The 22,743-nt window shown below is 45.5% G+C and overlaps 2 protein-coding genes across 2 annotated transcripts; both read right to left on the bottom strand.

Moving 5' to 3' along the window:
• Window positions 1-58: 58 nt before the first annotated feature.
• On the bottom strand, window positions 59-10,838 carry LOC139204782 (gamma-aminobutyric acid type B receptor subunit 2-like). The gene is made up of 19 exons (XM_070834780.1): window positions 10,581-10,838; window positions 9,935-10,072; window positions 9,680-9,850; window positions 9,433-9,534; window positions 9,198-9,263; window positions 8,395-8,583; window positions 7,838-8,080; window positions 6,749-6,809; window positions 6,513-6,593; window positions 6,291-6,441; window positions 6,038-6,173; window positions 5,330-5,428; window positions 5,126-5,233; window positions 4,840-4,947; window positions 3,159-3,362; window positions 2,975-3,085; window positions 2,167-2,257; window positions 1,908-2,001; window positions 59-441 (listed from the first exon to the last, which is right to left on the bottom strand). Exons 1-19 carry the CDS (start codon window positions 10,836-10,838, stop codon window positions 279-281), a joined length of 2,574 nt encoding a protein of 857 aa, XP_070690881.1. The 3' UTR covers window positions 59-278.
• A 1,088-nt stretch (window positions 10,839-11,926) lies between these two features.
• rpp25l (ribonuclease P/MRP 25 subunit-like) lies at window positions 11,927-14,519 on the bottom strand. Its single transcript, XM_070835803.1, has 2 exons — window positions 14,461-14,519; window positions 11,927-13,180 (listed from the first exon to the last, which is right to left on the bottom strand). The coding sequence occupies exon 2, from the start codon at window positions 13,178-13,180 to the stop codon at window positions 12,518-12,520; it is 663 nt and encodes a 220-aa protein (XP_070691904.1). The 5' UTR covers window positions 14,461-14,519; the 3' UTR covers window positions 11,927-12,517.
• Window positions 14,520-22,743: the final 8,224 nt, after the last annotated feature.

Here is a 22,743-nt window from a genome sequence, read left to right as displayed (position 1 = left end):
AGACGACACAGAGCAGCTCCATCTCTGGTTCTTTCTCACATGATTCAACAGGAGCGACTCCAGGATATAAAACATTTTAATGGTGAGAATCGTGTCTGATTCCTTATTTTTCTTACAAATCAAGTCTGATCAATCGGTGACGGTGTGAGAGTGTTAGCTTCAAATCCAGGGAAGTGTTTGGATGGTCCCATATGTAGTTCCATAAATAATAATCTATATAAAAACAAAAATATGGGATCAAAATCCTCCTTTTCAGAGCAGTCAGTCCCAGGCCAAGGTCACAGCTGCCGTCTGATTGGTTGAGCAGTGATGTTGTCATCGCAGTGGACGAAGGCCTCGCGGCTGCCGAACAGGCTGGAGCTGCTGGCGCTGACGCCGCCGATGACGGGCAGGTAGGAGTGATGGAGGATGGGCAGCTGGACGGACAGACGACGCCGCACGCTGAGAGAAAACCACAGAAAGGAAGTGAAACAACACAGACAGTCACGGTTACTGTTCATGTTTCAGTGCTCTGTTGGAATAAATAGAGTAAAGAAAGCTCGTCTGCCCCGTAGAGTCTCTGCTGGTGGAGAACAGGCAGCCTGATGGAGCAGACAGAGGTAAAGACGGGTGGGAGTCTTTGAGCAGCCAGTCCTCTCGTGTCCCAGCATCTAATTCAGCCTGGATGAGGCAGTTTAGGGTGTTTTTAAGGCAGAGGTGTCAGTAGTCAGCCACACTATTTACACCTGAGTGCAAATAGACACTTTGGTGGTTTCCACCCAGGTGAGTGCTGGAAAGAGTATATTCTGTATTTAACGTACGCTGCCTTTTATATTAACATTTGACCTGCTGCTTTAACCCAAACCATGTAAACCTAAACCTAACCAAGCTGCCACTGTAAACTAACCATAAGAGAAAACTGAAATATATGAATCCACTGAATTCAAAACCATACAAGCACCAAACACACGTTAATCTAAGTGTGAGTCTGCTGTTCTTTATACTGTGTCACCAGACTGGCTAGTTACACCCAAATAAAAACAGACAGCGTAAGAGTGACAGGAAACAGAGGAGTGAGAGAGGAGGGGATGACCTGCAGCAAAGAGCCACAGGCCGGATTTGACAGATTGTGCCTTTAAAATCCTTCCTACTTAAGCCAGATGACCGTGTGTGTGTGAGTGTGTGTGTGTGTTAATGAGTTGCCTCTGTGAATTAGCCTTTATTCATCTATTCAGTTATTATTTCTCTGCATATTTTGCCTTTATTTTTTGAACTATAACTATAATGACTTACTCATAAAACACGTTTACATCCACATTTGGTGTAAAACTCAACCAAATTCCTGGAAACTCATCAAAAGTGTGAATAAATATCTCAGAAACACCAGAGTCAAATGTGGCATTTCAGTTAGTTTCATGTGTGAATGTGATGAAGGTCACAGCCTCCTCATCGCTGCACATTAATCTCATGTTTTCAGCTTTTATTCCCTCAGTCCGTTTCTGCTTTTATCCACAGAGCAGCTCAGAGGAAACACTTTTTTTTTATACTCAAACTGAAAATGCAACAGGATTCCCACTTTCAGTCAAATGTAAAATGACTTCCTGCGACTAAACAGTTGAATTTCACCTGTAAATAACCTGCAAATGTATAAAAGAAACACTTCAAGGATCCCAGACTGAAAAAACAAATCTGCTAAATCTGATTTGACTGAGAAACTAAGAAAGAAGATTCTGGCAAAAACCTCTTCAGCTTTGGTTCTTCAGTGTTAAACACAGGAGAGGTGGATGAACCAGTTGTTTTTTCTAACTTGACCCTCAGGGCTTCTGTGTTTTACTGATTCGTCCTGTATGAACATTGATTAGCTGTGGACTGATGAAACCAGTGACCAGCGTGCCGTCATTATTCACTCCACTTTGTTTCGGACTCACTGTTCAGGAGAGTTGATGCCGTCTGGACTCTGTGAGTTCCTGACCCCAGGAGAGACCTGAACCACATGAACCCTCGTCACCGCTGTGACTTCACCTGCTGGGAGGAAAAGGCCGGTTATGACACTGGAAAACCCGTCTGATGTAGTGGATTAACCCATTAGTGCTCTGATGGAGCTGGGCTAGCAGTTTCCCCCTGCTTCCACTCTTTGTGCTAAGCTAGGCTAATCATGTCAGCTGTGTTTGGAAACGGTTCCTTTACCGTCTGTTCCCCCCGTCCTGTGGTGCAGCGTCGGGCTGGGAGCAGCTGACTCACAGAGCTGCATGGTGATGGTTTCTATTTGCACATCGAGCTGCAGAGAACACCAGAAACAGCACTGCAGTGTGAGAGGATCACTTTGGCTTTACATTTTAACCTTTTACCCCCCAAATTCTGACATATCTCAAATTAGCAGTTAGTTTAGTATCAGGAAACTACAGCACTGCAGCTTTGTTATCTAAAACTAAGTCTCTACCGGTGTTCATTAACGCCGTTAAAGGAGAACTGAGAAGAACCCTGGGTCCTATTTTTTCTTTCTTTTACATATTTTGGATTTTAAATGACTGGTAGGTAGTAAAAGTGTTGGAACTGACAGCATCATGGAAAAGCAGCAGAGCAGCAGCTCTAAAATCCCTGTTTTAGTGAATGTAGTCTGGTGTGTGTGCTGTTTGTGGTTAAACCAAAAGGATCTTCCAGGTCTCTCTCTGTAGGGATCCTTTCCATGATGCTGTCACACACTTAGAATAACACTCTGAGCCTGTCAGTGGATCAAACAAGCTCTTTTAGTGGACCTACTGTGATCAGGTGCAGTTGTCCCAAAGGATCACGTTGCAGCCATTGCAGCCCGTTTGGTGTCTGCTGGCTGAGGTGATCTACTGGACCAGTTCCAACACTTTTACTACCTACCAGTCACTCACACACCAGGATGTGGACACAGAGGATCATGGGTTAAAAACACTGGCGTTTCCCTTTAATTCATTCAATGTAACAGTGTGTTAAAGTCGCACACACACCAGGTGATGTTTCTCACCTGTGCAGTCTGGCTCCTCAGCTGCTGGTTTAACCTGCTCAGCAGCTCCTCGCCCCCCCCCCCTGCAGCTTCCCCCTGCAGCTCGCCGCCATTCAACCACACGGACAGAAACTGTGGAGAAGCACAAGAGTCTCCTAAACGACAGTAAAGGAATCAAAGAAGGAGATCAGAGGGTGGCGCTGACCTTTGGTCCGAACAAACAGCTCAGGACGCAGATGTCACAGCAGAGGACGGCGGCGCTGCTCAGGCAGAACTGCACAGGAGGATTGTGGGACGTCAGCAGGGATCCCGACGCTCCTGACACACTGAACACGGTCACAGCAAACATGCTCAGAGTCAGAGTCAGGCGCCGACGACTGATGTTCCACGCCACAAAACAGCCGAGACCCTGAGGGAGAAACACAGCTTTTCTTTTCATGACTCGACGAGGAAATGACGACATGACGAAATGACGACATGACGACGTGACGACGTGACGACGTGACGAAATGACGAAATGACGACATGACGAAATGACGAAATGACGAAATGACGACATGACGAAATGACGAAATGACGCCATGACGAAATGACGCCATGACGACATGACGAAATGACGCCATGACGACATGACGAAATGACGCCATGACGCCATGACGCCATGACGCCATGACGCCATGACGACATGACGAAATGACGCCATGACGACATGACGCCATGACGCCATGACGCCATGACGAAATGACGACATGACGAAATGACGAAATGACGAAATGACGAAATGACGCCATGACGAAATGACGACATGACGACATGACGACATGACGAAATGACGAAATGACGAAATGACGAAATGACGCCATGACGGAATGACGGAATGACGACATGACGAAATGACGAAATGACGTCATGACGAAATGACGAAATGACGTCATGACGACATGACGAAATGACGTCATGACGACATGACGAAATGACGAAATGACGTCATGACGAAATGACGAAATGACGTCATGACGACATGACGACATGACGAAATGACGACATGACGCCATGACGACATGACGCCATGACGAAATGACGACATGACGAAATGACGAAATGACGAAATGACGTCATGACGACATGACGACATGACGAAATGACGACATGACGTCATGACGACATGACGACATGACGAAATGACGACATGACGGAATGACGACATGACGGAATGACGACATGACGACATGACGTCATGACGACATGACGACATGACGACATGACGAAATGACGCCATGACGACATGACGGAATGACGACATGACGGAATGACGACATGACGAAATGACGAAATGACGAAATGACGTCATGACGACATGACGACATGACGAAATGACGAAATGACGACATGACGAAATGACGAAATGACGAAATGACGAAATGACGTCATGACGACATGACGGAATGACGACATGACGAAATGACGAAATGACGTCATGACGACATGACGACATGACGACATGACGACATGACGACATGACGAAATGACGACATGACGACATGACGAAATGACGACATGACGAAATGACGCCATGACGACATGACGACATGACGAAATGACGCCATGATGACATGACGACATGACGACATGACGACATGACGAAATGACGCCATGATGACATGACGACATGACGACATGACGACATGACGAAATGACGCCATGATGACATGACGCCATGACGAAATGACGACATGACGAAATGACGACATGATGAAATGACGTCATGACAACATGACAACATGACGGAATGACGACATGACGAAATGACGACATGATGAAATGACGACATGACGACATGACGACATGACGACATGACGACATGACGAAACGATGTCAGCACTGACCAGCAGAGGTGCTTTGTATCCGCAGACCGCAGTGAGCCACAGCTCCATGTTGGTGCTGCTGCAGCGTTCAGACACCAGCTGCACCGAGACATCTTCACCGGGATCCCACTGAGAGACCAGGAGAGACCAGAGTGCTGCAGTACTTTTACTACTAATACTACTTTTACTAATGATACTGATGTGAGTATTGTCACTGCAGGCCTTTCACACGTCATACAGTATTTGCACATAGTGGTATTAGTACTTTAAGTGAAGGGTAATGCAGTGACCCCCCCCCTGCTGTCACCTCAGAGCTCTGATGCAGCTCCACCCGTCTGAGGGGGTCCAGGACTTGCCAGGAGGCTAAAACAAACACATCCAGCAGGAGCATCCAGAGCAGCACACGTCGGCGCCTCTGCTGCTGAAAGGCCGACACACAGCGTTCACGTGGGTCAGGCCACACTGACAGCTTTGTCCATTACTCACACACACATTTACAGTTGTGACTGACCGTCTGCTTGATGCTGCAGAGCGAATAAGCCCTCCATGATTTGGCAAACAGCGCGGCGAAGCCCACAGTGTGTCCCACGGAGAGAGTCCACAGGCGAACCTGCAGGAGCACAGACACCTGAGCTTCATCAAAGCCTCAGTGTGTGGAGGTTCTCTGATTATAGTGTTATTCTGACAACCACAGTGGTGGGAGGAGTCTTTAGATCCCTTACTTCATTAAAAGTGTCATCAGTTAAAGGTGCTTAAAGGTGCAGTCTACACAGCTATGTATCCAGTGCTGTGTAATCACCTGAAACGTTAGCTTAGCATGAGCCCTTTATATCTGTTAACTGATCTAAGAACTATCCAGGACTGTCCATCCAAAACAGTGAGCAAACCCCAGAAGTCTTGACTCAGCTGTTCGCAGAGAGGACGAGGAAGAAGGTGAGGCGCTATCGAGCCCCTCTGGCGACTAGAAATATATCTAAGAAGTCCTTTATCCCAAGTGCACTCAGTGTCTTGAACTGTTGGATGTGTAATCTGACTCGTCTGTGAGTTCTATTCTATTCTGTTCTATTCTATTCTGTTCTGTTCTATTCTAAAACACTCTTTGCAGCTGCAGAAAGCACTGGTGGTGAAATGTGACTTTACTGCACACACAAGGCTCCAGTATCCGTGCAGTGTGTGTTTGTGTGGCCCCTGAACGATACACATGTGTGGATGGACTCACGGAGCAGAGGACCTCAGACGTCCGGTGGGACAGCGAGGCGGCTCCGTCCAGACCGGAGATCAGGACCGAGGCGGAGGAGAGCAGGATGCCCAGCAGCAGCAGCTCGTCCTGGGATCCAGCGCCGGACCGAGGCGGCCTGCGGGCACAAAGACAGGTGGGCACCAGCACCGACAGGTGGTCCAGGTCCAGGTGGTCTAGGTGGTCTAGGTGGTCCAGGTCCGTGTCACAGCTTTTTTAAATGATGTTCTCCTACCAGTGTTTACGACTGATGGCGGCGAAGAGGAGGGCGGTCAGGGTGATGATGATGGTCACAGCTGCGGCCGATGAAACAACAGCGTGCAGGAGGAAGCCGACATGCTGCCACTGCACCAGGACCAGAGTCCGGTCTCTGGCAGGTCCAGGACCTGCAGGAGCACACGTGTCACATCCAGCCAGACAGTTTGGAGCAGCGATGGCCTGAAGCCTGAAGTCTCACCTGTAAACCTCAGCAGGTGACTCGTCAGTCGGAGCTGCTGGGAGGAAGTGATGAAGTCTCCCACCAACACACCACTGCTGCCTGGACACACACACACACACACACACACACACACACACACACACACACACACACACACACACACACACACACACACACACACACACAGACACACGTTGTAAATGTACACACTGATCAATATTAACACACCGACCGCAGCATCGAGTGATTTCCACCTTGAGACTGAATCAGATCGATCGACGTCACTCGTTCCCCATTCCGAAAGAAGACTGGACCCTGAAAGTACACAACCATGTGACAGGTGTGTGTTACAGGTGTGTGTGTTACAGGAGTGTGTGTTACAGGTGTGTGTTTAAAGTGTCTGTGTTACAGGTGTGTGTTTAAAGTGTCTGTGTTACAGGTGTGTGTGTTACAGGTGTGTGTTTAAAGTGTCTGTGTTACAGGTGTGTGTTAAAGGTGTGTGTTTTACAGGAGTGTGTTACAGGTGTGTGTGTTAAAGGTGTGTGTGTTACAGGTGTGTGTGTTACAGGTGTGTGTTAAAGGTGTGTGTGTTACAGGTGTGTGTGTTAAAGGTGTGTGTGTTACAGGTGTGTACTATAGGTGTGTGTGTTACAGGTGTGTGTGTTAAAGATGTGTGTGTTACAGGAGTGTGTTAAAGGTGAGTGTGTTAAAGGTGTGTGTTACAGGAGTGTGTTACAGGTGTGTGTGTTACAGGTGTGTGTTACAGGTGTGTGTGTTACAGGTGTGTGTTAAAGGTGTGTGTGTTACAGGTGTGTGTGTTAAAGGTGTGTGTGTTACAGGTGTGTGTGTTAAAGGTGTGTGTGTTACAGGTGTGTGTGTTACAGGAGTGTGTTAAAGGTGTGTGTGTTACAGGTGTGTGTTAAAGGTGTGTGTGTTACAGGTGTGTGTTAAAGGCGTGTGTGTTACAGGTGTGTGTTAAAGGTGTGTGTGTTACAGGTGTGTGTTAAAAGTGTGTGTGTGTTACAGGTGTGTGTGTTACAGGAGTGTGTTAAAGGTGTGTGTGTTACAGGTGTGTGTTAAAGGCGTGTGTGTTACAGGTGTGTGTGTTACAGGAGTGTGTTAAAGGTGTGTACTACAGGTGTGTGTGTTACAGGAATGTGTTACAGGTGTGTGTGTTAAAGGTGTGTGTTTTACAGGTGTGTACTACAGGTGTGTGTGTTACAGGAATGTGTTACAGGTGTGTGTGTTAAAGGTGTGTGTGTTACAGGAGTGTGTTAAAGGTGTGTGTGTTACAGGTGTGTGTGTGTCACAGGTGTGTACTACAGGTGTGTAAACGTGCTCACTGTGACTCCTTCAAACTGCGTCTGCTTCACGGCCTCCAGCAGCGTCCTCTGGACCTCCACCTCGCTGACACTCCCGTTTCTCCGGGCGCTGTACTTCTCTCTGTGTTTCACCGCCTCCATCACCTGGCTGAGACCTTTGGCGGCGACCCAAACGGCGTCGTAGGCGAAGGCGTGGAGGTGGCTGACCTCTGACCCCTCCTGGGTCAGCGCTCTGCGGTAGGAGTCCAGGTAGTCCTGGGGAGTCTGCAGGAGCCATTATCAAAACACTGTTTATTAGCAGCTTTCAGCCCCATCTCACTGTCTTCATCAGGGCATGGAGTCTGTATTACAGGTGTGTGTGTTACAGGTGTGTGTTACATGTGTGTGTGTAAGGAGTGTAACAGGTGTGTGTTACAGGTTTGTGTTTCAGGGGAGTGTTTCAGGTGTGTATTACAGGTGTGTTTTCAGGTGTGTGTTACAGATGTGTTTTCAGGTGTGTATTACAGATGTGTATTACAGGTGTGTATTACAGGTGTGTTTTCAGGTGTGTGTTTCTGTGTTTGTTTGAGGTTTCTGACCCGTCCTGAGACTCCAGGTGTGTTCGTGTTGCTGAGCCGTCTGAGCTGCAGCCTGATGGATCCGTCTGCAGCCGTCAGCAGGCTGTTGGCCGTACAGCCGGACTCCTGCCACCCCAGCCTCCATCCGGCCGCTCCTCCGTCAGCAACCAACCACTGGTAGCGCCGTCCAAACAGGTTCAGTCTGTAGGCCTGAAAAAGACACATCACGGCTGATGTGTGAAAGCTGATCAGTGCGAACCTGCTGAGACACTGAGATCTTCAACGGGACGCAAACACAGAGAAACAACAGAAGGGACTTTTGAAATGTGGCTGTTTGACCATTTTAAAAAAATCTGGGTTGAGTGAATTAAAAAAAGCCCGGCCGGAGTTAATTAGCTAGTTAACCAAGTTTAAGATTTGTCAATTTATTTAATTTGGTTTTCTTTTATCATTTTCAGTTTTCAGTGGCAGTTTGGTTAGGTTTAGGAAAAGAAAAGGGTCCATTAAACACAAAATATCTTCTTTCCAACATTCATCAGGCTGTAAATTGGCTGTTTACACCCAGGTGCGAATAGTATTGTTGACTACTGACATCTGGGTGCAAATAATATCTGTCACTAAAAATTGTGGCTGTTTATTGGCGGTAGCTCAGCTGTTTAAAAACGGCCGTCTGTGCAAGATGTTCCTGTTGATTCCGTCTGACCGGGTTCTAACCACAACATCCGAGCCGTGCCATACAAGAGGAAGAGAGGTGTAAGGGGCCCAAACCAGGGTTAAACAGACCACGTGGGCGTCCGTACACGTTTGGTATATGTTGTACTTACGCAGCAGAAAACCTCAGAGGCAGAGTCCTCTTCAAACTGCCCGATGATGATCCGTGCGTCACTCTCCTGCAAAGAAAAGAGGCAACGGTGAATCATCTCAACACTGGTGAGTCCTCATCACATTACCTCTGATTCAGTGTGGGATCAGAGAAGTCAAACAGGTAAGTGTTTTTCTCTTTTATGTGTCTTATCTATGTACAATGGGACTTAAATCTACTGTGAATGTGCTGAGCACCTTCAGCCTCCTCACGCTGCTGCAGACGTCCTCAGAGAGACTTTGTGCGGACACAACGTGGATGTCAGCCCTCTGCAGCTGTCTGATCAGGTCCTTCTTCATCTGCACAAACACAGGAAGTCACTTTAAGAAAACAGGAAGCGGTTTCGTAGAGCCTTGTGGAGCTACGACTGTAGAGAAAAGGACATTAAAGGCAGCGTTTGATGCTAAAGGGGTTCTGGCATCATGGATGACGCCTCAGCATCACCTCCGAGAGGCGGGGTCCTTCCTGTGTGAGGATACCGACTCTGGTCCACTTGTAGCGCTGCAGCAGCTTCACTGTGGCCTGGTTCAGAGCCCGGTCTGACGGCACCGTGCTGAACAAGTTCCCGTACCACTTCCTGTTGGACAGGCTGGGGGGCGTGGCCTCAAAAGTCACCTGAGACACAACCAGAGGATGTGAAGCAGCATAAAGTCACCTGCCATGACACAGCGTTAAGCGTGGCGTGGGCTGCACGTGTACCTGCACCAGGCTGAGGGCCGGCAGAGCACGAGCAATGAGCGCCGTCACAGATGGACACACCCCTCCAAGCAGCAGCAGGTACCTCGGCCCCGCCCACATGGCGTCGAACAGCGCCTTGAGTGACTTAGCAGGGTCACACTGTGGAACACGGATGGAGAAAATGGACATTGTTTTGGACTTTTATCTTTTACCTTGTACATTAATTTGCACGTTCCATGATCCACAAACTATATCTGTATCTATAACTTATTTTTCTACTGCAAATGCCTTTATTTGCATTCATGTGTCTGAACTTGGATTTTACACCATGTGGGAGCTTAAATGATGTTTACAACTTAAGCAAAGTCAGCGTGTTTGGTCTGAAAATGTTCTTTTGGTAGCTGTAGCAGCTCTGAAGCGTCTCCCAGAGGATCAGACAGTTTGTTTCACCTTCATATCATATCTACATCCCAGCGGTTTCCTTGTTTCTAATTCTAGACAGTCGATGTTTCTCGTCTCCCAGGTGCCCAAACCACGTACACATATTACACACAACAGGAGTAAGCACATTGAAACAGTAGAGATCTGGAGTGTGTCGTTGCTGAGCTCGAAGGGTCTTGGAGGACCAGCTAACTGTCAGGATGTCGTGCAGAAGTCTGAGACCAACCTGTGAGTCCAGCAGATGGAGCTGGATCTCATAGTTCCCCAGCGGAGGTGGTTGTCTCTGAAGGTCCTGCAGAGCCAGTGTGACGGCAGGGGCCACGGCGGCGGTCAGGTTCTCCCTCCCTGACCACAAGCTGACGGGCATCACCCACAGCACAGGCAGAGGGTGGCGGACCTGGGCCACAACCGGCCCGACCAGCAGCCAGCAGAGCAGCAGCAGCAGCAGCAGCCCGAACACCTCCACCTGACCACGCCGCTCCATTCTCTGCTTCAGCTGCCCACACTCTCCCTGTCTTCTCCCTCTGCGCTCTGATCCTCCTGCAGGGAAGCTCTAATCCTCTTGTGCTGTGAGCAGCTGTGAGGCCGACTGAGGAGATAAAAGGATCAACGTGGATGCAAGATGTCACCAGGATTCTCAGGCCGGACGCCTCGCTCCTCCTGCTCTCTGACAGGAGGCACCCGGCTGTCAGTGGTCAGAAACACTAGCTGCAGTATGAGCAGGGGTACGCTGGGAAGAAGACAGTTTGTGTTTAATGCAGCCTGCCTTTATTACATCCAAAACCTTTTCCTGAATCTAACCCCGTAGTTTTGGTGCCTAAACCTAACCAAGCTGCCCCTGAAAACTGATAATAATAAAAGAAAAGTGAAATCCACTCCATTAGTCTGAACAGGAATGTATTGTTCTTCTATCTGTGTATAAATAACACTAAGTGCTTCTTTGGTTGATAATCCTATAGAAGCTCTTCTGGTGCGGTATAGTTCTCACCTTTTAAGGTGCGACATTAAACCTTTGTCAAGTGAAACCTTTAACCAACTAAACTAAGCTGAGGGTAGAGAGTAGAGTAGAGAGCCTCCAAGGAGCCCCACAGAGGCTGAGCAGCTTCCTCGTATGTAGTGGTGCTCCAAACTACAACCCCTGAGCTGAGTGCTTTGAATAACAATTAGTATCTGATGGTTTTCAAGACAAGAATCTTGTTAGAAGCTTTGAAATGAAGTGATGTCTGGTCCTCCCCCCTCACCGGAGCTCCAGATCCATCTGTGATGTCACTAATCATGCCTCTAGGCCCGCCCCCTAAAATGGGAGTACAGAGACACACACACACAGTCTGTCTGTCTGACACATAAACTGTCTGTCTATCTGTCTGTCAGTCACACACAGTCTGTCTGTCAGTCACACAGTCTGTCTATCTGTCACAAACAGTCTGTCTGTCTGTCACACACACACACACACAGTCTGTCTGTCTCACACACACACACACACAGTTTCAGTCTGAAACAAAATCTCTTTAATTGACTTTGATTGACACACAAATCCTCTTCTTACAGTGGATTCACATTAAGCAGGTAGAAAACCAACTCCAAATAAAACACCTTTAAAGTAAAACCAAAGCCAGCGGAGAAGCTTGATGACAAAATACATGGAAACACTGCAGAAAGAAACCAGACCGCAGCTGTTCTGAGACACTTTAAGGGAAATTACTTGTGGCTGATCCTGTTTTTGCCAACAAATCAAAATCATATCATCAGTTTTGGCAGATATTTCATCCACCACAGTCAGACGTCTTCACGGCTCCTCGTGGTTCCTCCACATTTTACACCAACTGTCCCAAACATAACTGATCAAACAAGCACCAGAGGGGAGGCTTCACAGCAACGCCTGCTGTTTAACTGACTCTGCAGAAAGTTTCAGGTCTCCTCAGGCTGAAGTTTACAAAACTGATCTGAAACTAAAGGCCACAGAGAGGGAAGGAAATCAGTCTGAACACTGAGGGGTGGTTTGGAAAATTATCAGCAGGAAGGTCAAGTCTCTCCGCTCCTCGATAAGAGTCCTTCAATGTCCCCTTCAATGTCCCCTTCAATGTCCCCTTCAATGTCCCCTTCAATGTCCCCCTGCTCCCTCACAGCGTTTTCGTCTTTGTCCAAGTAGTTTGTAAAACTAAATCAACTTTGTCCTTTAGCTGGCTCTCTAGGCCGTCCAGTCTGTCGGCCTGCTCCCCGCCCTCTGCTGCTGCCTCCTCCTCCTTTCTTCCTCTTGTGTCCTGATCTCTGTGCGGTGAGCGCTCCACCCTCCTCCCTGTTAGCAGACTGGGCCCACAGGGCGTCGTAGCGGCCTGGGGCCTGGTATCCAGGCTGGCTGCAGTCCAGCGGCTCCTTGGAGAGGAGGATCCAGATGGCGGGCAGGTTCCTGTTGACCGTCAGGCTGTCGAGGCCGGCGGTGGGCTCCAGCGGCTCCCACACCTCCACCACGGTGCTGTAGAGCAGCCTGGTGAGCTGGTGGAGTCCTTTCACACGCCGCTTCACGATCTCGGCGCACGTGATGGCTTTAGACACGCCCTTACCGGTCGCCGTGAAGACGATGTGTTTGCAGAGCGGCCGGCCAGCCGCCTCCTGTTGTCCCTCCACAGCCACGCCGCTGTCAGGTGCAGGTCGCCCCCCATCCTCGGCTGCTCGGGGTTTGGCCTCCATGCGGCTCAGGGCGTAACGCAGCAGGTTGCGGATTTTGCTGCCGTCTTTGACGCGGACCTCTGGCGTGTCAGGGGGGAGGCTGGGGAACGGACAGACGGACGGCTGCTCCACCGTCCGAGCTTTACTGTAGTTCTCCATCTGCAGATAAGCACAAGACACAAGACCAATAAAACCCTCTCTGAAGTCGACCCCACAAAATGACACACGTTTACAAAATCACACTCAGATGCATTATGGGAACAAACTCTCATAAACAAAACCTTGTAGTGTTTGCATCTAGTTTCTATGAATCATTAATTTGGACTCGGTTTATATGTAGGATGATGAAACTGTAAGCTCAGTGATTAACGGGTGATGTCGGTTTGTTGTAGACACCATGGATGCTTTTATATATACTGTATATTTAACTGCTACTCTTTTCTAAAGAATTACATCAAAATGGTTTGAAACTGAAGTTTTTATACATTATGTGAAACATTTCGCTGCTCTTGAGAACAACCCAACTACTGGTGTCATAAGGATTTTGACATCGAGCAGATGGAGACTAAATTGCACGGGAGAGTCTACATGTGGGTCCTCAGTGGTGATAACACACAACAGGACCCGTTAACAGTACAATCAGCGCGACTTCATAGGCAGAGATGTGCATTAACATTGTGGACGCTACACTGCCAACTTAGCTGAAGGCCTCAGCAGAAAATACCAAACTCCATACACTCTTTACAAAGATTAAGCCATTTTTTCTCTTGCACACCGAAAACCAGTAGATTCTGGAGTAACATTATATTTTCACAAAGCTTTAGTATCTTCCAGAAAATTCGGGACATAAGCAATTTATTTTCACGGTGAAGAAACACTAAAATACTTGTGGTTCTTACTTCTAACTTGCCATCCACAGTGGTAAGGCTACCCAAAGTCAGCCATCTGGTAAACTGTACAACTAAGCTAAAACCAAATGTGTTTGGTGTACTTGATCTACGCCGAATTGAGGAAGATCTTCAAATGATTCAAAAAATTTGCCGAGACATGTCCTGTCATGACTGTAGCCTTACCGGCGACAGAGAAAACCTTAAATCTACCGTGTATTTAACGGAGATCGGAGCGACGACTTCTGAATGTTACAGGCGTCTTGAGGATCGACTAACGTTAGACCGACAACGGAAGGAGAAACTTAACTTTAATCTGAATTGATTTCAGACAGACTTTATTCAGTTCAGCTCATTTCTAATTAACTGACAGAAGACCAAGCCGACTGCGTTATTAGCTGTTAGCAATTCTGACTAAGCTACAGGCCAAAAAGCCTTTAATTATGTTCATATAAATGCGCTGAATACAAAAACACAAGCGTCACGATGAAACTGCGATTCTTATGCTGTAATATCAACTACAATGTGTGAACTATGGATTCAAATACTCACCAGAAGAGCTTCCTTACACTACTGAACCCTCCACATGTTTACTTCAGCTGAAACACTTTACGTTACCGTATATCGACGTGAACTGTCGCAAAGCGGTCAGGTTTTCCGGTACTTCCGTTAGCCTTTTTTTTTAATAGCAGCCTTTAACTTTTAGCTAACTTCAGAGCAAAAGAAAAGAACAGGGGTGCTCTGTTTCTGCAGTAGAAGCCCGGTTTGACTTTTTATTTACTTTTATTCATGTGTTCACCGCGGTTTTCACCTGTTGTGGTGAGTATTCCCCGCCACTGGGGCAGCAGCGAGTCAGACAAAATGGCGGATAACGAACTTTTAACGGACAACTAAGGTGAGATTTATCCTTTAATGGGGGAGTTTTTAAAAGGCGTGTTTAGTTTTTTACAAGAGAAAAATACTTCTAGCGTGCGAAGTAACCACGAAATTGGACTCACTGAGTTACATTTTCCGTGTCTCACCTGCGCCCGCTAACAACACACCTGAGCATACTGTCAGGTATTGTCAGGTATGTAAAACCAGATTAACAAATAGGAACATACGGATGAAGAGGTACCATCAGTGACCACCTTTAGCATGAAATGACCAAAAATACTACTAGAAATGATAATAATGATAAAAGTAATGATGATACTAATCAGAAAATGTAAGAAGATGTTGACGTTACCGTTGAACTGTTTGGTATTTTTATAAACCTAGCACAAAAAGTAAAGAAATGTGTGTTTGGTAGATTATTTCTTTGTTGTAACAAAGCTACTTGCCAATAAATCTCATATACGGTTGGAAAGCCTGTTTATTTCCCCTTTAAACGGTGTCAGTATGTGGGTTGGGCCCATGAAAAATTTGCCAAATCTTCTCTGCCAATGCCAAACAGCTTATTGTTTGGTGATTTGGATGATTGAAGTCTGAAGAAACAAGACTTATTGACAATTTAGCAATTTATTCATTTAGCAAACAGGAGCCTCAGTAGCGTGTGGAAGTAACAAACTTTACGGGTGTCGCCATCTTGGTTTTTTTTGGAGCCAGAAGTGACATTCGTTTCATGAAGACCTCCTCTGATTGGTCAGTGAGCAGGTAGCCCCGCCCCAAAGCCCCCCCACTTCCTGGAGTATCTTCCTCTAAACACCAACTTTTCTTTACGCAGACTGATACCGACCAATCAGAGGACGCTTCTTTATAAGGACTGATACCGACCAATCAGAGGACGCTTCTTTATACAGACTGATACCGACCAATCAGAGGACGCTTCTTTATACAGACTGATACCGACCAATCAGAGGACGCTTCTTTATACGGACTGATACCGACCAATCAGAGGACGCTTCTTTATAGACTGATACCGACCAATCAGAGGACGCTTCTTTATAAGGACTGATACCGACCAATCAGAGGACGCTTCTTTATAGACTGATACCGACCAATCAGAGGACGCTTCTTTATAGACTGATACCGACCAATCAGATTACGCTTCTTTACAGACTGATACCGACCAATCAGAGGACGCTTCTTTATACAGACTGATACCGACCAATCAGAGGACGCTTCTTTATACAGACTGATACCGACCAATCAGAGGACGCTTCTTTACAGACTGATACCGACCAATCAGAGGACGCTTCTTTACAGACTGATACCGACCAATCAGAGGACGCTTCTTTATAGACTGATACCGACCAATCAGAGGACGCTTCTTTACAGACTGATACCAACCAATCAGAGGACGCTTCTTTACAGACTGATACCGACCAATCAGAGGACGCTTCTTTATACAGACTGATACCGACCAATCAGAGGACGCTTCTTTATACAGACTGATACCGACCAATCAGAGGACGCTTCTTTATACAGACTGATACCGACCAATCAGAGGACGCTTCTTTATACGGACTGATACCGACCAATCAGAGGACGCTTCTTTATAGACTGATACCGACCAATCAGAGGACGCTTCTTTACACAGACTGATACCGACCAATCAGAGGACGCTTCTTTACAGACTGATACCGACCAATCAGAGGACGCTTCTTTATACAGACTGATACCGACCAATCAGAGGACGCTTCTTTATAGACTGATACCGACCAATCAGAGGATGCTTCTTTATACAGACTGATACTGACCAATCAGAGGACACTTCTTTATAGACTGATACCGACCAATCAGAGGACGCTTCTTTATACGGACTGATACCGACCAATCAGAGGACACTTCTTTAAAGACTGATGCCGACCAATCAGAGGACGCTTCTTTATACAGACTGATACCGACCAATCAGAGGACGCTTCTTTATACAGACTGATACCGACCAATCAGAGGACGCTTCTTTATACAGACTGATACCGACCAATCAGAGGACGCTTCTTTATACAGACTGATACCGACCAATCAGAGGACGCTTCTTTATACAGACTGATACCGACCAATCAGAGGACGCTTCTTTATACGGACTGATACCAACCAATCAGAGGACGCTTCTTTATACGGACTGATACCGACCAATCAGAGGACGCTTCTTTACACAGACTGATACCGACCAATCAGAGGACGCTTCTTTAAAGACTGATGCTGACCAATCAGAGGACGCTTCTTTACACAGACTGATGCCGACCAATCAGAGGACGCTTCTTTATACAGACTGATACCAACCAATCAGAGGACACTTCTTTAAAGACTGATGCCGACCAATCAGAGGACGCTTCTTTACACAGACTGATACCGACCAATCAGAGGACACTTCTTTAAAGACTGATGCCGACCAATCAGAGGACGCTTCTTTATACAGACTGATACCGACCAATCAGAGGACACTTCTTTACAGACTGATACCGACCAATCAGAGGACGCTTCTTTACACAGACTGATACCGACCAATCAGAGGACACTTCTTTAAAGACTGATGCCGACCAATCAGAGGACGCTTCTTTACACAGTTTATGCTTCTCTCATATATAATAGACCACCAATTTCATGTCCATGTTATTAGCCTTTTGATTTTAATTTATATGAAGCAGTGCAGCATCATTGTTTTGTGTTTTCATTCACTCTTTCAGACTAAATCGTTTCCATACCATGTTACCCCTTGAGTCAGCTTACACTCTATCAGAGAACATGGTTTTGCCGAGCCAGCCAGGTGTGAGTTCTTCAGAGCCACTTGCAGTGAGACGGACCTGATCTTCAACACGCCATCACCTTGACCGTCATGTGCGGTAAAAGACCGCAGAGGAAACATGGAGAGTTTACTGGATGAGACCTGGGAAACACACAAGGGATTATGTGAACTGAAGAAGACAAAGAGGCCTCATCGTGGTCATTGAGAGGAAACTGGGGAAGATGGAGGAAAAAGAGAGTGGCAGTGATCGGATTCAGGAGAGAGAAAGAAGCAGACAGGGCTCTAGCATCTCACCTGACCAGTCTTACCTGGGCGACTCCATGCAACAGGCAATCCAGCCCAAGCACCGCCAGGATGAAGAGGTAAGTCACAGCACGCCACACAAGCTGCTGTTAGCTAACGCACTAATGGGGAAATATAGCAGCATATAACAGCCAAGAAAGCAGCCTTTTAAATTTGGGCTTGCTGGTCTGCCATGAGGGAGGAATCGGGTGAAATGAGTGAAAAGTAAGTAGCTTATTTCATACAAGCACTTGGAGATACAGCGCTTTGCATTTTGGGACACAGCAGGTGAGGCAGACTGGAGATTTTTTTCTTAAAACGATATCCAGGTATTTTTTGCTTTTGTTTAAATGAAGCATAATACCTGCTGCGTTCAGGACAAATTGGTATGTACAGCTGGTATCGTAGGCGGTTTTGAATACAGCTTTACTGGGAGTCCACACAGGAAGCGAGACGCGAGCGGCACATTAACGTTCTGTCATCCAATCCACACTCACCCCATCCTCCATAAACGGCGTCCTGCGTCTGTCAGCTGCTGGGAGCTGATTGGACAGCGGCCGTCTGACCCTCACCAGGCTGAATGACCTCAGTGTTCATGTCGGCTCTGTGTGAAGAAATCAGCAGTGTTTGTATTTGTACCCAGCGAGTGTGAGGAATCTGTAAAGTTAGTGAAACATAGAGCTCACACACTCAGATCCATCAGTGGAGACACGGTTAATACGTTAATACGGGTAATCAAAACCTAAATCAGTCTGTACACAGTGATGGACCACAGGATGAAGCACTGACAGCAAAAAATATAAAAGGAAATGCTATTTGTCACAGTAGAACAAACAACTGCAGTCTGTGGTGTTTAGTTTAAAGCTGCCAAAACGCCCAATAAAGTAAAATTTTAGCTTCATTTAATCTGCAGCTTTTTGGCTAATTCAGTTCAAGCTGTTGGAGACAGGAGATTCAGAGGAACGTGAAATGAAAATGTGTAAACACTTTATTTTAAACAGCTTTTGGAGTCCATTAACTCCAAGTGACTGACCCCATCCCTCACTGCTGTTTGTATTGTTTATTTCACGCCGGGCGGACAGCCAGTGGTCCATGAGCAGCAGTGAAACCCACAGGCAAGATCACGTCACCTTATTCAGCTGCTATCACGAACAGATCCCTTTAGTCAGGAAACAACATTTACTCTTTCAGGTGAAAAAGAAACACATAAACGAATGTTACTCTGTGTGTAAGACGTTTTAATCAGGCTTAAGCTTCTGATAGTGTTTAATGTTAATCTATTATTTTCTTTATTGATATTGTTATTTTGAATTGATGGTGTTGTCTATATATGCACATAGAGATACAGATAAAGTTTTTTTGTTTTTTTTTTAACTTTATTTTTATTAAACATAGAAAGACACAATACAGAACAGAACACTCCTTGACAACATCACAGACTATATATGACATATAAAACCCTTTTGGGATATCAATAAGTGAAATTAATGGACAGTTAAGACATTACAACATAGTGTGGGGTTCCCCTCGGTTATAGAGGGATCTTGCTATAGGTAGCCACCTCCTCACAAGCAGTTAAGGCACATATGTCAAACTCAAGGCCCGCGGGCCACATCCGGCCCGCAAGATAATTTCATGTGACTATTAAGAACGGCCCGTCGGTAAACAGGACTCCCACCTCTAATACTACAAATCCCACAATGACAGCGCTAGTCAGGACCCGTGCAGCAGCCCCTCCTCCCGCAGGTATAATGACACACCGATCAGCGGATCAATGCACTGATCAGCGCTTTTATAGCGACACTTATGGCGCGTTTCCACTAGTACCTACTCAGCGGTAGGTACGGAGTAGGTACTAGTAGAAACGTGCCATTAAGCTAGCCCCTCCAAAATAAATGGCTAAAGGAAAAGTGGACTTGGAAAACAGAGACTTTCAAAGCAGGTGGGGGGCAGAATTTTACCTGTTTGTCTGTTGGAAGTAAACCTGTGTGTCTTGTTTGTGGAACTGATGTGGCCATAATTAAAGAATATAAATATAAGACGACACTATGAGACAAAACATCAGGATAGTACAAAAAAGAAAAAAATTATTTAAAATTCTATTTATTTTATTGAGGAAAAGTTGTTGAAGTTTGGCTGTTTACATTCATATTTCTGGATAATATATATATATATATATATATAAAATTATTATATTATATTATATACTATAATAAAAGAGTCACTATTAGAGTCTTCACTAAATGTTGAGCCTGTTTGGCCTGCGACTGGGTTTTAAATTTTGTCCCTTTCTTTGATTGAGTTTGACACCCCTGAGTTAAGGCCTCCATTTCATACACCTCCCTCAGCTTCTGTTTCCACTGGGCCACTGTAGGTGGCTGTGGATTCATCCAATTTATTGTCACCATTTTCCTGGCAGTCATCAAGAGTATATGTAATAGGTACGTTTGTTCTCTGGTGTACATGTCTTCAGGAGTCAGATCTAAAAGAAATTGACTTGGGGTGAATAGTAAATCAGTTCCCATAACTTTATCTATCTCTCTCTTTACCCCCTTCCAAAAAGGAGGCATCATTGGGCAATCCCAAAATATGTGCGAGTGATCGCCAACCATTCCACATTTTCTACAGATAAAGTTTACTATCATCTATGACAAAGAAAAGCAGCAAGTCCTCACAGTTTAGTGGCTGGAACGAGAGAAGTTTTGGCATATTTGGTTGATAAATTATTAACTCATTTCAATGGAATACGGTTATTATAATAATCTGCAAAGTAACAGCAGCTGATAAAGTATAAAGTAACCAAAACACAAGTGGCTGAATATATGTTTTTACTTACCTTTGGAAGAGTAGGTTTGTCTATTCAAGGTGCAAAAGAAGCATAAGTTAAAGCAGCTACAAGGAGTTTTTAACTGGTTAGTTTAACCAGCTAGTTAATTTAGTTTAACTAACCAGTTAGTTTGTTGATGTGATTTTATGTTTTTTTAATATTTGTTGTGGTTGTGGCTCATTCTGAGGCAGGATCAGACCAAAAGAAAAGGTCTGACAGAAGAAGAAAAAGCAGTGAGACTGGCTTTACGGGCGTCGCCATCTTGTTTTTTGGAGCCAGGAGCGACTCCTCTGATTGGTGAACATGGGCGAAAACATCGGTCAAAAACACGAGTTGACCTCAGTCGAGGATAATTGCAGGATTTCAAAGGATTCAGTCCTGATCCTGAACTGGCCCTCCTCCCCATCGACTAGGGCGTAGCACGACTGTCACACGTGTGGAAGTACACATACCAGGTAAAAGGCTTTGCCCTGTGGAGCTAAATTTGTTGTTTCCCATGAAAGCATTTCAAAAAAGGTCAAAATTCCTCCTGTAGCTGTAAAACTCCGCCTTAAAGGGCTGAATAACCTTGACTGAATTAACCTTTAACCTATGATGAACCTCCAGACTGGGCTTTAGGGCCAATGCTGGTTAAAAAAAAAAGAAAACTGTAACCAGCACCCATAAACTGGTTGTTGCCTCAAATAGACTTTTCCCCTGAAGTTGATCCATGTGATTCATTGAGTTCTTCTTCTTCTTCTTCTGTCATCTTCCCCCCCAATGATTTGAAAGCTTAAAGTAATAAGACTCAACATTTGCTTTTCTTGTCGTCCAAATAACTTTTTTAACAGCCATAGAAGTATCTGATATCACAGCTAATATTAAAAAACGAATGATTGTAATGATGATCAGAAGTATGAAAATAAGGAATAAAGGAGATTAGATTTTAAAAGAGTAGTTTCTGTTTTAGCTTCTCTGTTCAGACAAAATGACCTGAAAAACCCCAGAACACGCTCTGCTCTCTTCTGCAGAATTTCCTCACAAGCTGCAGCTGTCCTCCGTCTCTCCTGTGGCCAAATTCAACTGTTGTCCATGTCAAATGTGTCGACCTTCTTTCTCCAGAAATCCTCCTTAATCCTCCAGAATGTGTCCACTGTGGCCAATGCTAACTCCTCAAACATAAACTGTCCACACTCAAGCATCTGTTTGAGCCTTCAGAGCAGAATACATTTGTAAATATAGAACTAAACTCAACTATAACATTCTCCTATAACTACGGAGCCTCTGAGCTCAGCAAGAAAACAAAAAGGTAGAAAAATCCCCAAGCTTTCCAAACCTTGACAACCAAAGTTGTAGCCTCTGCTCCGTTTAGCTCCTATAACTCTATACAGCCTCTCGTTCAGCGGTTCTCTCTGGAAAAGCAAAGTGTGGCTCCACTACAGCAGCTGCAATTAGAAACTAAAACGTAGTTAAACAATGATTACCTCGTTAACACAGACAACAACAGTGTGTGAAGGATTAGTTCCCTCCGTCATAAAATTCAGGTATCAAATCATAATCCAGTTCACTGTATACAATGCATCCCGATCATAAAAAAAAAAAAAAAAAAATCAAGTGACTCATAAATACAAAAAGAAAAAGTATTGTTTAAAAGCCAAACACTCACTTTTACCACATTAGCAGACCTGTATGAAAAGAGAGTACAACCATTCTACCAATAGAATAGAATCTTTATTATGGATTATGGATTAAACTATCCTCCGTCTGTCTGGAGAGTTACCAGAGATTTGTCTTGAAGCAACCAGAAAAGCTAACTAAGGTTGGAGTGGGTGAGTGTAGTGTTAAAGCGCTTTGAGTGGTTGAAAAAGAATACAGGTACAGTTATTTAGTGGTGAGCTCATCGTGCACCCTGAGGTTTTTTAATCTCTAGTTTCAAAAAAAGACATGTAACTGCTGAAAACTCAGGAAAGGACACATACAGTTGTATGCTGTAACCCAGCTACAGTAAAATATAGAATAAAAGCCCAATTCTGATGTACAGACAGAAATAAAAAAGTAAAGGATTAGTGTTCATCTG

This window comes from Pempheris klunzingeri, chromosome 8 (assembly GCF_042242105.1).
Source record: "Pempheris klunzingeri isolate RE-2024b chromosome 8, fPemKlu1.hap1, whole genome shotgun sequence".
Lineage (NCBI taxonomy): Eukaryota > Metazoa > Chordata > Actinopteri > Acropomatiformes > Pempheridae > Pempheris > Pempheris klunzingeri.
Note: the sequence above shows the minus strand (reverse complement) of the source record. Positions and strands in the feature narration are given on the sequence as shown.

Excerpts from the sequence above, each read along its gene's own strand:
- LOC139204782 (XM_070834780.1), bottom strand. The coding sequence starts at position 10,838 with ATGGAGCGGCGTGGTCAGGTGGAGGTGTTCGGGCTGCTGCTGCTGCTG. Across the intron at positions 6,594-6,748 it reads CGATCTGATTCAGTCTCAAG|GCAGCAGTGGTGTGTTGGTG; the intron begins GTGGAAATCACT and ends GTGTGTGTCCAG. Across the intron at positions 2,258-2,974 it reads TGAGGAGCCAGACTGCACAG|CTCGATGTGCAAATAGAAAC; the intron begins GTGAGAAACATC and ends TGTTCTCTGCAG.
- rpp25l (XM_070835803.1), bottom strand. The coding sequence starts at position 13,180 with ATGGAGAACTACAGTAAAGCTCGGACGGTGGAGCAGCCGTCCGTCTGT.